The following is a 14,021-nucleotide window of genomic DNA, read 5'->3' as shown; positions in this document are numbered from 1 at the left end:
TGCATTCCTGGGAGGTTAAGGCATTGTTAGTCATAGAATGAGACAGGAGGTCATCACAGATACAGATCATAAAGACCTTGCTGATAAAACAGGTTGCAGTAAAGAAGCCAAAACCCACCAAAACCAAGATGGCAACAAGAGTGACCTCTGGTCGTCCTCACTGCTACACTCCCACCAGCGCCATGACAGTTTACAAATGCCATGGCAACATCAGGAATTTACCTTATATGGTCTAAAAATGGGAGGCATGAATAATCCACCCCTTGTTTGGAATATAATTGAGAGATAACCATAAAAATAGGCAGCCAGCAACCCTCGGGGCTGCTCTGTCTATGGAGTAGCCATTCTTTTATTCCTTTACTTTCCTCATAAACTTGCTTTCACTGACTGTGGACTCGCCCTGAATTCTTTCTTGTGTGAGACCCAAGAACCCTCTTTTGGGGTCTGCATCTGGACCCCTTTCAGGTAACACTTGCTTGGGTTCGTGCCCTTCCCTGCCTCAGTTTCCCACTACCTTAGCAGGGTTTCCTGGGATTACTTCCTAAATCAACTATTTTTTTTTTTTTTTTTGAGACGGAGTCTGGCTCTGTCGCCCAGGCTGGAGTGAGGTGGCCAGATCTCAGCTCACTGCAAGCTCCGCCTCCCAGGTTTACGCCATTCTCCTGCCTCCGCCTCCCAAGTAGCTGGGACTACAGGCGCCCGCCTCGTCGCCCGGCTAGTTTTTTGTATTCTTTAGTAGAGACGAGGTTTCACCGTATTAGCCAGGGTGGTCTCGATCTCCTGACCTTGTGATCCGCCTGTCTCGGCCTCCCAAAGTGCTAGGATTACAGGCTTGAGCCACCGCGCCCGGCCTAAATCAACTATTTGAATCCTTGTCTGGGGAACCCAAACACAGATGGCAAGTTTCTTAACCCCCTGCATCCTGGCTCCTCTGGATGGGTGAATTCCAGGAGTTATAAGAGACACGACACCCACAGCAGTGTCTGGCAGTATGTTTGGTTAATACATACAAAACAAAGAGACAAAGAAACTTTATTTATACAAAACTCCACCCCTTCTGTTCCACTCTCCTCAGCAAACACAGACAACAGGTGATGAAACTATCTTTAAAACACACAGATGGGCATTACTCAAGCCAAGGTCCCTGCCTTCCCTAGCACCTGAGGTCTGGGCCAACGTGCGGGGTAACTGGTGCCTTATGCCTGCTGCCTGGATCGCTCGGCCCACAGGGTAGCTGAGCATATTTATTCTGGGGGTCCCATGCATACGAGGAGCCCCCAGCCATACAGCTGTGCATGGGTGGTTGGCAGCAAATTGTCCCTGCTCTAGTCATAGCAATTTTTCATGTCCTCTGCTGCTCCTGTTAACTGAACACCCCTTGACAGCCGGGATGCTGCCTCCAGCATCAACCTAAGGAAGCTCTGTTGAATGAAAGTGCACCTCTAGGCAATGACCACCCTCCCTGAACTGCAATTTCTCATCAATTTCCCAAGGCCGCCCAAGTCATTCCCTTGATGGCTGCGTTAGTTTCTAGGCTCAGCTTCTAGTTCAGTGAGACAGAGGCAGGTGGGCCTCTACGTGGGCCATGGTGATTTGGCAGGCAAAACATGCCCTGGGCAGGTACAACAGGGACAGTCTGCTGCAGAAGTTGTGGATGGAGCAGCCAACAACTTGTTCACAAGTCGAGGTGCCCAAGGACCTGTTTTCCTGCAGGGGCCTGCTATGGGGCACAGCGACCCAGTGCCCTCTCCTCTCATTGGATGTGGCGAGCCCAGCCCAATGCTGGGCGGAGTCCAGTCTCTGCAGCCCAGCGTTAGGCCAATGTCAGTGGAACCCAACATCTTCATACCACGTTTCTTCAAGTCTTTTGGAAATCTGCCAGCCTGGCTGCCTTCCAAGAGGTGGCATTTCCCAGGCATGGATAAGCCCTAGTCCTCATCTGCAGATCTCAGCAACAAGAGGGCATGCACCTAAGAGACCCTCATGCATGTGGGACCCACGGAGACAAAGTTCACGATCTGGGGAGTCTGGCTGGAGCTCTGAGCACTGCCAGGGGCAGGATGGAAGGACAATGAGGATTTACTCTTCTCGGAGATGCCCGAGGGTGCCAGGGAGGCCGGACAGTGGCTGGCCTCCAGTGGAACCCCACCTAGAGAGGGGTCTGGGGCCCTCAGTGGGGGTGTAGGGGGCGAGGACCTGTCTCCACAGCAGCAGCCACAGCAGGGACTAGCCACCACAGGGGCCTGGCCACCATCCTCCTGGCCATGACACTGCTTCAGGTGGCTGCACAGGTGGCAGTTGAGGGCTGAGTAGACGATGCCACTGCCCAGGCTGTCCCCAAGGGGGTCTGTGGCCTGCTCCGGGGGGAGTGGGGGCTTCTGCATGTCCTCTACGTTTTCCCCTGGTTCCAGACCCAGGTGCTCTGGGGAGCTGCTTGGGAGGTGTGAGCTCTGCGGGCTGTGAGGTGGCTCCCTGTCCAGTCCAAAGGTGAACAAGGGGACAGGGACTGGGGCAGGGTCCCCGGGGCAGCCAGGAATGAGGTCTTGGAAAGGCTTATACCCCTCTTCCCCACTGCTAGCCCCAAATCCACATTCCCCCGGGGACACGGCACTGCTGGCAAGCAGGCTCGAGAAGGCCTTGTACCCAGCCTCTCCCGGGGGACCCAAGCCCGCCACTGCACTGGCCTGGATGCCACCCTGCTGCACCGCATGTACAAACTCCCGATAGCCACTGGTGGGGGCCGAGGCGGGGGCTGCAGCCGCCCCGTGCTGGAGAACATTCCGACGGAGGATCTGCTCCCAGGTTTCTGGCTCTGGTGGGCCCACAGTGGTTGGCTCAGAGAGCTGGGGGGCACAGGGCATCTCAGGGTCCACTTCCTCCAGGTGTCTGGCCAGCAGCGGGTCTGGACCCAGCTCTCTGGGATGCGGGGACTGGCTCAGGGAGTTGCTGAAGCTGCGGTAAGCAGGGTTGCCTGAGATGACGAGGGGCATCTCTGTGAAAATCAGGTTGTCTGGGCTCTGCGTTGGGCTGGCAGGAGGACTCGGCTCCTGGTGGAGAGGCTGCTCCTTGCCCCAGGGAGGCACCTCCTTGGGCTCTGCACTTGGGAACTCATCCCAGGGCATGTGAGCACTCGTGCTTCCCAAAGGTGGAAGAAGGCACGACTCCCCCATGTCCTGCTGGCAAAAGCCCCCATTCTCCCCTCCGAGCAGGTCCAGGAACAGGCTCTCTGTTAGCCGGGCCACAATACCCTCCCTTCCCTCCTGGAAGTCATCCCTGTTGCTCTCAGGTGATGCACAGAAGCTCCCTTTTTCTTCCTCTACCCTCTCCTCCTCCTCACACTCCACTGGAGCCTCAAACAACTCCACGCACCGCACCACGCTGATGCTCTCTGGCCAGAGGACTGTCCTGCTGATCTCCACCGGGCACCATGATGATTTTCCAGAGCCCTGGAAAGGCAGATCTTTGACAGCCTTGTGAGGATCCTCATCCCTTTTCATGTTGTGCTCGAGAAAACAGGGCAAGAGCTTGGTAAGACAATTCTTCCAGTGTCTGCAAAAGCAAAGTTTGGTCAGGGTTCAGTTTCAATACTTGAAAAACTCCTATTCATTCTTCAAAGCCCAGCCTGAAATCACCATGTCCTGATGGCCATCTACTGCAGACATGCCTTTTAATGTTATAATCAGTAATTGATCAGTCTATATTGCTAGAATGGGAAATGAGGGTAGGGCCTGTGTCTTTGGGATTTCAGGAACCCTGCACATGTCCTGGTACCAAACACAAGCTCAGATCTGTTGAATAAGAAAAAGTCTTTATGGATGATTATAATTAAAAGCAACACCATATCCCAAGCCATGACCAATTAGAATGGATATGGAAGCCGCGTGCAGGGGCTCACGCCTGTAATCCCAGCACTTTAGGAGGCTGAGGCGGGAGGACTGCTTGAGCTCAGGAGCTTGAGAACAGCCTGGGCAGCAGAGTCCAGGTTGTCTCAAACATCTCTACAAAAATTTTTTAAAAAGTGAAAAATTAGCTGGGCATATTGGTGTATCACTTTAGTCCCAGCTACTCAGGAGGCTGAGGCCAGAGAATCACTTGAGCCCAGGAGTTTGAGGCTGCAGTGAATCACTGCATCCAGCCTGAGGGACAGAGCAAGACCCTGTGTCCCAAAAAAAAAAAAAAAAAAAAAAAAAAGATGTAGGGTCCTAGTGTTGAAGAAGCATCCTGGACCCCCTTTAGTTTCTGGAGTGTGGAAAGGTCCAGCAGGCCCCAGGGAAGAAGCTAAGGAGGCCACAGTGGCGGGGCAGCACAGCAAGAGCTTGTCTTTACAAAAACTTTTTTTATTATTATTATTTTTTTTGAGACTAGAGTCTCATTCTGTCACCCAGGCTGGAGTGCAGTGGCACAATCTCCGCTCACTGCAACCTCCACCTCCCAGGTTCAAGTGATTCTCATGCCTCAGCCTCCTGAGTAGCTGGAATTACAGGCAAAAACCTTTTAAAATAGCCAGGCATGTTAATGTACGTCTGTAGTATCAGCTACTCGGGAGGCTAAGGTGGGAGGATCACTTGAGCCCAGGAGTTTGAAGCTGCAGTGAGCTATGATTGCACCACTGCACACCAGCCTGGGCAACAGAGTGAGATCCTGTATATTTTTAAAAAAAAAGTGGGGGAGTGTTCAGGATAGTGGCTATTTGCCAACAAGTATACAATTAGGTCAGGATTTTAACAACAGGCACGTCTGCTCTGATTGTTAACTATAACAGCACTCCCAAGGGGCTTCACCATGTACCTGACACACCAGTGAAACTCAGGGGGCTTGGCCAGCACTCCACGTTTCCAAAACACCCCTCCTCCTGCCGTCCCTTGAAGCCTAATGTCACAGGGCAATTACCGAATGCCAGGGAAGAGAAGGCAGACATAGAGCTAGGGGTTTGCCTCTCCAATTCTATCACCTTCCCAATGCATGCAGGCTGTGACCTAAGTTCAGATACATACGGGCACTTGGCTGGTTCCTGGCCTCGGGATCGCTTCTCCCACTGTGACTCCTAAAATACAGAGACAGCCAATGAAAGAGCAGAGTGGCCTTGCAGCCCGGCCCGCAGTACGGCAATGCTCAGGAAGGGGTGCAAGCCTTGACATCACACAGGTGGGAAGTCCAACAGGTCACTTACGCTTTCTGAGCCTCAGATTCCTGGGAATTAATGACATTGTCCTAATATTCACAGGGACTGTGGTCGATGGCAAAAGTGGCCACAGAGGAGTGCTCTGAATCTCCTCCCATCCCTTGAATCTACCCTGGCCCTGGGACTTGCATGGACCCATAGAATGTGATGGAAGTGACATCGTGCCAGTTCTGCACCTGGGCCTCAAGAAGCCTTGGGACTTCCCACCCTTGAAAACTGAGCCACTCTGTGAACAGGCCTGGGCCGGCCTGCTGGAGGGTGGGAGGCACATGGCTCACGCACCTGTACTGTCTCAGGTAAAAGTCAGCCAACTAGGCTGGGTGCGGTGGCTCATGCCTGTAATCCCAGCACTTTGGGAGGCCGCGGCGGGTGGATCACCTGACATCAGGAGTTCGAGACCAGCCTGGCCAACATGGAGAAATCCCGTCTCTATTAAAAATACAAAATTAGCCTGGTGTGGTGGCGCATGCCTGTAATCCCAGCTACTCAGGAGGACAAAGCCAGAGAATCACTTGAACCCGGGGGGCAGAGGTTGTGGTGAGCCAAGATCACGCCATTGCACTCCTGCCTGGGCAATAACTGCAAAACTCCGTCTCAGAAAAAGAAAAAAAAAAAAAAAAGCCAACTGTCAGACACGGAGGGAGGCCATGGAGGGAGGCCAGCTCAGTCCAGATCTGCCCAGCCCAGCCCAGCCTCCCCTGCCACCCTCACTGCTGAGCCCAGCCCCAAATGCCAGCCTGCAGAAGCATGAGCTAAATAAAGTTGGTGTTGTAACCCTCTACATTTCAGGGTCATTTGTTACATAGCAAACACTAACTGATACATAAATGGCACTTGGTATTTGCAAGAAGATGGAATATGCACTTTATATGTATTGTCTCAATAAATTCCAATATCTGCCCTACCAGGTAAACACTGTTATAACCCACAAGAGGAAACTGAGGCTCAGAGAATTAAGCAACTTGCTCAAGTCCACACTGCCAGTGAGTGGCAGAGTCAGGAATCAAAGCCATTACCACTAGATTCCAGAGTCCCTGGGAAAGCAAGGACCCTCAGACCTTCTCTTCTAGACAGGACCTGTATCCCCTGTTTCTCCCTCCTAGAGAACTCTAGTCTTGCTCAGGCAAACCCCACCCACTCACCCACAGGACCATCGCCTTGGGGAAGCTGACTCCACCCCTGGCTCAGGGGTGGGATACATTTCAGGCCAATGAGAACCCGGAAGGGATTCGCTGGTGCTGCGGGGGCAGTTTCCTATGCTTAAGAGGAAGGCACAGAAAGCCTGTCACCCTGTCGGTCCTCCTCTCCTTCTGGCCTCTAGCCCTGGTACTGGCACCTCCCCAGGGAATGACACAGTGATGATGACCCAAGGGTCATTCTCCCAAGGGGAGGGAAAAAAACAGGAAACCAACTCCAGAGGAGCCCACCCCAGGCTGGGATTGCCAAGGTGAAGGGCGGGAAAGCCCCTGGTCTCCTAATGACCTCATTCGGCTTCTGCCTCTGTCTCCCCTGCAACCCTCCTGACTGTCCATTTGCCATTCCAGAAGCCAATGAATGTCCTTAACAGCCCAAGTGTTCTGAACCACATTTCTTCCTGTACGCAGTCCCACATATCCTCACCCACGCCTGCTCCTACCTGAGCATCCTGGATTATTATAGCCACGAGGTGGCTGCGGGCTGGGTTGGGAATCTGGTCCCATTCTTTCTTAATCCTGAAAAACAAAAGGAAAAGGTGTTGATCTCTGAATTACTGACAGGTGAATGCTCCTCCCATAAAAATGCTCGTTATCACCAATACTTATTTGGCGTCAGAGATCAGGCTGGTTAGTTTCTGGAGGTCAAACCACTGATTCCTTACTCTAACCTGGTGACATGGATTCTATTGCTAACCCTAGTCTACAGATGAGGAGAGTGAGGCCCAATAAGGTGGAGTGACAGCTGGTAGGTGGCAGAGCCAGGTTCACACTCCCGCATTCTGTTACCCAGAGCAGACTTCCTGATGAGGCCACCTGTGTCCCCAGTGGGAACGAGACCCCAGGGGATTAGGAAAGACTCATACTGCAGAGAGACGATTCTAGGTTCCCCTCAACAATCCCTTTTTCAGAGCGGCTGAGGGCAAATGACCAGGGAGTGGCCTGGGATGGCCTGGGAAGCTGGGGGATCTACGGAGAAACACACCCCTTCTCTCTTCCTGGCCTGCCTGGGGCCATGGTGCATCATCACTGAGAGGTAAGATCCTCAGACCGATTCTGAATTAGCCTCTGCCCATGGTTTCAGTCAACACGTATTTATTGAGCACCTTCTATGCTTGACTCACTGTGCCCGGCCCTGAGGCCACAACAGTGAACGAAACAAAGATGCCTGCCTTGGTGAAACTGACCTTCAAGAGGGACAGATGGATGATCAATGGAGGCAGAAATGTTTATATGAGGCCAGGCATGGTGGCTCACGCCTGTAATCCCAGCATTTTGGGAGGCCGAGGCAGGTGGATCACCTGAAGTTCAAGACCAGCCTGGCCAACATGGTGAAACCCCGTCTCTACTAAAAATACAAAACTTAGCCAGGCGTGGTGGCACACACCTGTAATCCCAGCTACTCAGGAGGCTGAGGGAGGAGAATCCCTTGAACCCAGGAGGCAGAGGTTGCGGTGAGCCGAGATCGCGCCACTGCACTACAGCCTGGGTGACAGAGTGAGACTCCATCTCAAAAAAAAAAAAGAAAGAAAGAAAGAAATGCTTATATGAGGTTAATCATTCATGGCAATAAGTGCCATGAATAAAGATAAAGGGATAGAAGTTCAAGACCAGCCTGGGCTACATAAGTGACAGCCAGTCTCTACAAAATGTAAGAAAATTGGCCAGGCACAATGGTTCATGCCTATAATCCCAGCACCTTGGGAGGCTGAGGCAGGTGGATCACTTGAAGTCAGGAATTCAAGACCATCCTGGCCAACATGGTGAAACCCCATCTCTACTAAAAATACAAAAATTAGCCGGGTGTGGTGGCGCATGCCTGTAATCCCAGCTACTCGGGAGGCTAAGGCAGGATAACTGCTTGAACCCAGGAGGCGGAGGTTGCAGTGAGTCAAGATCACACCACTGCACTCCAGCTTGGTCTTTGAGACTCCATCTCAAAAAATAAAATAAAATAATAAAATAAAATAAAGAAAATTAGCCAGGCCTGGTGGCACATGCCTGTTGTCCCAGCTACTCTGGAAGTTGAAATGGGAGGATCACTTTAGCCCAGGAATTGGAGGCTGCAGTGAGCCATAACCATGCCACTGCACTCCAGCCTGGGTAACAGAGTGAGACCCTGTCTAAAAAACAGAACAAAACAAGAAACCAAAGACAAAGAACAGCAAAGAGGCTGGCATGCTGGGATATGGTGATGGGGAGTGGGAAGAGGTACAGGTGATGGGGAAACTGAGGCTCAGAGCAAGGCAATCAGCCCAAGGTTGCCTGGAGGCATCAGTGACAAGATATGGAGGAGAATTTGCGTTCCCTGCCTACCTATTGTGTGCTGGGCCAAGAGCGGGCACTTTCATCAATCATGTGAATAATCCTCAGCCACCTCTAATCCTGACTTGGTGAGGCTGAGCTTGTTAGTCCCATTTCAGACATGGGAGGACTGAGGCTCTGAGACACCACGACTCCAAGGGCTGGCAAGAGCTCTCTGGAAACAATGCTCCTTCCACCACCTACCAGTCACTCACCCCTCATCTCCTCCCTCAGCCTTTACTGTGATTCAGCCTCTTCTGGCTGACGAAATACGTTCTCACCATCACTCTCAATCTGCAAAGCAGGAACCCCAGGCTCAGGGGTTTCAGCAACTTGTCAGCCACCAGCTACCAAGCTCCAAGGCCAGGATTCAAACCCAGGTCTCCTGACTCCATCAGGGCAATCATAGCAAATTCCTCTGGCTCCTACCACATACCCCCAAATGCCCCCAATTGCCCAGGCAGCCAGTGTCGTAAGGGGACGTGGGATGACTCTATCTTGTTGGTCCCTGGCCAGCTCATTCTCCCCAGTCAGCGCCCCCCTCACATTTTCCCTCCTTGGAGAGCCTTATCCTGGTCCCCCTTGCAAAGAGCACCCCAGAAGATCTCTGACCTGCACCCTGGTCTGGTGCATTCAGAGCGTGGCTCACTATGGAAAACCATCTGTTCATCATTGATATGTATTCTGTCTCCCCACTAAGATGGCGGTTTTAGAAATGTGGTGTCCTGGCCAGGCGCAGTGGCTCAGGTCTGTAATCCCAGCACTTTGGGAGGCTGAGGCGGGCAGATCACGAGGTCAAGAGTTCAAGACCAGCCTGACCAACATGGTGAAACCCCGTCTCTACTAAAAATACAAAAAATTAGCCAGCCATGGTAGCATGCACCTGTAATCCCAGCTACTCAGGAGGCTGAGGCAGAAGAATCGCTTGAACTCGGGAGGCAGAGGTTGCTGTTAGCCAAGATCGCGCCACTGCACCAGCCTGGGCAACAGAGCGAGACCCCATCTCAAAAAAAAAAAAAAAAACAAAACTGGGGTCCTTGTTGATCTCATTCTCAGCTCCACTCTCAAGGTGTGTAGTAGCTGCTCAATAAATATGTATTATTGAATGAGAGGACTGCAAAGGGGCAGATTGGAGGGGCAAGTCCATGCCACCCTGCACTCCAGAGGGACCGCTCGGCGGCACTGGGCCCAGGACTCACTTGGTGATGCTGGCATAGCACGACAGGCAGACGGCCAGGATGACAATGCAGGAGGCGGTGACACCCACCAGGAGGCGCTGCTCGAAGGGCTCTCTGTAGGCTGGAATTGGGAGGGGAAGCCATGAGCTGGAGTCAGCCATGGTACAGCCTGGGCTCCACTTCCCAGAACTGGAGACCCAGGGTCAAGACCCTCCTCTCTGAGACCCTCCACGATCTGGCCGCCGACCACCCCTCCACCTCATCTCCCCCTACTCTCCCTCTTGCACATTGAGTCCTCGCCACACCGGCCGCCTCATTGCCCCCTGCTCCTCCAAAGCTCAGTGCCACCTCCAGATCTTGAACTTGCTGCTCTTTCTTTCCAGAAGCACAGAAGTCAAACGCACCGACCTAGAAGCCGGATGGCTCCGTGCTGTGTGACGCAGGACAAGTCCCTTACCTTCTCTGTGCCTCAGCATCCTCATCTGTACCATGAGGCTAATGACAGAACTTATCGTGCAGGGCTGTTGCGAGGATTACATGATGAATCAATAGATAATGCACTCAGAACAGAGCGGCCTGTCCACACCGTTAGCTGCCTTCATCTCAACATGGTTGACTCCTCCTTGTTCACTTTCATCGTCACATTCTCTGAAAAGTTTTCCCTGATACCTTCCCTGCGGTTGCCCTCCCATCGCTCCATCCCCTTCCTCTGCTTTTATTTTCTTCCCAGCACTCAATGTCATCCGGATCCATGTGATTTCTTTCCTTATATGTCTGCTTTTTGTCTCTCCCCTCCAGAATGTCAGCCCCACAAGAGTGGGGATTTCTGTCTGCTTTGTTCATCGCTGATTCCCCAGTGTCTAGCACAGGGCTAGCCATGTAGGATGAAGTCAGTAACTATTTGCTGAAATAATTAATGAGGGTTCTACACATCGTATCTGTTTCATACAAGCTAATTCCCTTCCCCAGGCCAATGGCAGAGAAGAATCAATTCAAAACTTTCCCCAGCACCTGGTTCTGTGCTGGGCTCTGGAGATACAGCCATGGAGACCCTGCCTACGGAGCTCACAGCCCAGGGCGGGAGACACGTGGCTCAACTGATATCCACAGTATAGGATGAGCAATGCTAAGAGGGCTGTGCGGTGGCAGGGTCGGGGTACTGCCGGCCGCCACTGCACCCACCATGTTGAAGAATCTTCTTTCATTGAGTTTTCACAACAGCCCTTACTCCTCCCATTATACAGATGGGGAAACTGAAGCAGTCTTCTTCACTCAACAGCTTTTTCCTCTCTCCCTTGTCAGGGAGCCATGACCACCCTAAGGCTTGGGCCAATCACAATTATCCCGTTCCCTTTTCCAGGCATTGGAGTTCCCAGTCTTCCTTGCAATGAGCAAGTAACAGTAACCATGTAACATCTAATAGTCCTAGCCAATGAGAAGTAAGGGGAATTTTGCTAGGGAAGCTTCTAGAAAGATGTTTGCTTCCCGACTAAAAAAGAGAGATGCACAAGGTACACTCTCTCGTAGCAGCCTTTCCTTTCCTTCCTGCTTTATGTAAGGCAGTGTGCAACGGCCAACCTGAGGGCATGGGTGGCAAGTCTAAGGATAAAATGCCACTGTGTGAAGGATGGCAGAAGGGAAGAGGTATCACTTGGTTGCTGTACAAACCCCAGTAGGTCCATTTGTAAGATTTCATTTTATGTGAGACAATCAATATTTCTACTGCAAAAGACCCGTGGGATACCTCACTGAAAAGAGTTGTTTCTGGGACGTAGGTTTCAAGTGAGAAAGTTCCCAGCCTCCTTTGTGGCTATGTGTAGTCATGTAACCATTTTCACCAATAGAATTTGAGAGGAAGTGATGTGGCGCACTTCTGGGCCGCCTGCTTTCAAGAAGCAGATGTGCTCTCCACACCATCACGCCTCTTCTGCTGGCTGGATGCAGAATGGCGGGGCCCTAGAGCAGGGATTCTTCACTTGGGGTTGGTGGACCAACATGGCTGCAGGTAGAATTCAGGGCTCTGAAAACTTGGATGGGAAAGAAATTACATCTTTATTTTCCCTAACCTCTGACACCTGGCATCTCCTTCCATTAAGGATGGAGGAAGGGGCCAGGAACACTGGCTCCCACCTGCAATCCCAGCACTTTGGGAAGCCAAGATGGGAGCATCACTGGAGTCCAGGAGGTCAAGAGTAGCCTGGGCAACGTAGTAAGACCCTGTCTCTATTTATTTTAAAATTTTTTAAATAAAATTTAAATTTAAATTTAAAAAATGAATGGAGGGAGACCCCAGTAATGATAGCATCAGTGATCCTGTCCCCAGGAAAACTCACAGCTATTCTCATATCACATCACAATTTCAGTATCATGAAGTATTATTTATGCTTATCTACTTTGAAATTATACTAGTTATGAGATCTACCCCTAGAACTTATTTGTATCTTAATAAAGAAGCACATATATCCCTAGATTAAAAATGTGTTTAAATATTTTATAACTGCATTTCAATACAATTAGTTTCCTCTGTAATTCTATTTATTTTATTTTATTTCATTGTATTTATTTATTTTTAGAGATGGGCTCTTGCTCTGTCCACCCAGGTGAGAGTACAGTGGTACGATCACGGCTCACTGAAGCCTCCAACTCCTGGGCTCAAGCGAACCTCCCACCTCAGCCTTCCCAGTACCTGGGACTACAGGTGCATGCCACCATGCCTGATTAATTTTTTGTACAGATGGGGGTCTCACTGTGTTGCCCAGGCTGGGATTTTACGTATTTAAAAATATTCTGAGATGAGGTCCATAGGCTTCACCAGGCTGCCAAATGGAACCAGGACACAAAAAACAGTTAAGAATCTTTGTCCTGGAGAATGATGGCACCACAGGATGGACAGAATCTCACTCCCCAGATTTCTATAGGTAGGGAAACCACCCACAAACCAGCAACATTCACATTAGCTTGTTACATGAGCAAGAAATATATTCCTATAGTGTTAAGCCATGGAAATTGCGGGCTTGTTTGTTACTGCAGCCTAGCCTACCTACCTGACCGATACACCATGGCAGGTGGTAATTTCATTATTTGCCATTAGAGGCATCCTATGATATAAAAACCCAGAGACTCAGCCAGGGGAAGTGTCTGGCCACAGGGGAAGAATGGAGAGTGGAGATTAGCATTGCTAAGGCCTTTTGATACTCACAGTTGTACCACTTGGTGCTGGGGCTCCACTCACTCCAGGTGGTGTTATAGTGCTGAGCCCAGGCCCTCACCCGTGCCCTGTAGGAAATTCCAGACTTCAGGGTGCTGGCTGGGATGCGGAGGGTGGGTTTTAGGTAGGTCACGTTATAGATTCTGAACTGGTAGAGAAAAGGGAGATGTTAGTGCACCAGCCGGGGGCGAGGGGGACCAGTGCCCACCCTGGTTGCTGTCCTTAGCTGACCCCACCATGTTTAAGAGCCATCAGCCTAGGTATTTGGTTGTTCGTCCTGTTTAGGTCATTGCTTGCCACCTCTGTAACTGTGACCAGGCCAAAGCAACACAGGTTAGGCTTCCCGACTCATTAGCCGTATTATGTTACTTAGGCAAGTTGTTTAACCTTTCTGAGTTTTCGTGAGATAATTCAATCTCATCTGTAACACAAGGGTAAGAGTCCCTACTACCACTTCCTGGCTGTGTGACCTTAAGTAAGTGACATAACCTCTCTGGACCTCAATGTCCTCATCTGCAAAATGAGGGTAATAAAAGTGCCTATCTCCCTCCCCCAGGGTTGTGGTGATAAGGAAATGGGTTAATACAGGTAAGTATTTTGAATAGGTTTTGGTATATAAAAAGCACAGGGTGATCTTTCTGAAGGACTGGCAGGGTCAAGGCATCTCTCTCTGTCCTTCGTGGGCTTCCTAGTGTCTCCAGGGTCAAGTCCAAACTCATTGGCCTAGAATCTAATGCTCTGCCCAACCTAGCCTTCACTAAGAAGTGACCTCTAAGATGTGCTGTTAAGTAAACAAGGTAAGATGCAGATGTGTATGTGCTCTCTGCTTCCTTTTATGTTTTTGTTTGTTTGTTTTGTTTTGTTTTGTTTTTTTAAAGAGAGATGGGGCCGGGCATGGTTCACGCCTGTAATCCCAGCACTTTGGGAGGCCAAAGTGGGTGGATCACTTGAGTGAG

The 14,021-nt window shown here is 50.9% G+C and overlaps 1 protein-coding gene across 2 annotated transcripts in view; it reads right to left on the bottom strand.

Annotated features, from left to right (window-relative positions):
* Positions 1 to 1,015: 1,015 nt before the first annotated feature.
* The window catches only part of IL4R (interleukin 4 receptor), a 34,595-nt gene continuing 21,589 nt past the window's right edge, over positions 1,016 to 14,021 (bottom strand). For both annotated transcript variants that reach the window (XM_011933456.1, XM_011933455.1), the window contains exons 6-10: positions 13,057 to 13,213; positions 9,879 to 9,978; positions 6,819 to 6,894; positions 4,995 to 5,044; positions 1,016 to 3,549 (exon numbers count right to left, since the gene is read on the bottom strand). In XM_011933456.1, the coding sequence (XP_011788846.1) occupies positions 1,971 to 3,549; positions 4,995 to 5,044; positions 6,819 to 6,894; positions 9,879 to 9,978; positions 13,057 to 13,213 (1,962 nt within the window). In that variant the 3' untranslated portion in view covers positions 1,016 to 1,970. The remainder of the gene's footprint in view (positions 3,550 to 4,994; positions 5,045 to 6,818; positions 6,895 to 9,878; positions 9,979 to 13,056; positions 13,214 to 14,021) is intronic.

Source organism: Colobus angolensis, unplaced genomic scaffold, assembly GCF_000951035.1.
Source record: "Colobus angolensis palliatus isolate OR3802 unplaced genomic scaffold, Cang.pa_1.0 Scaffold128, whole genome shotgun sequence".
NCBI classification, from domain to species: domain Eukaryota; kingdom Metazoa; phylum Chordata; class Mammalia; order Primates; family Cercopithecidae; genus Colobus; species Colobus angolensis.
This window is presented reverse-complemented; position numbering and strand designations above follow the sequence as displayed.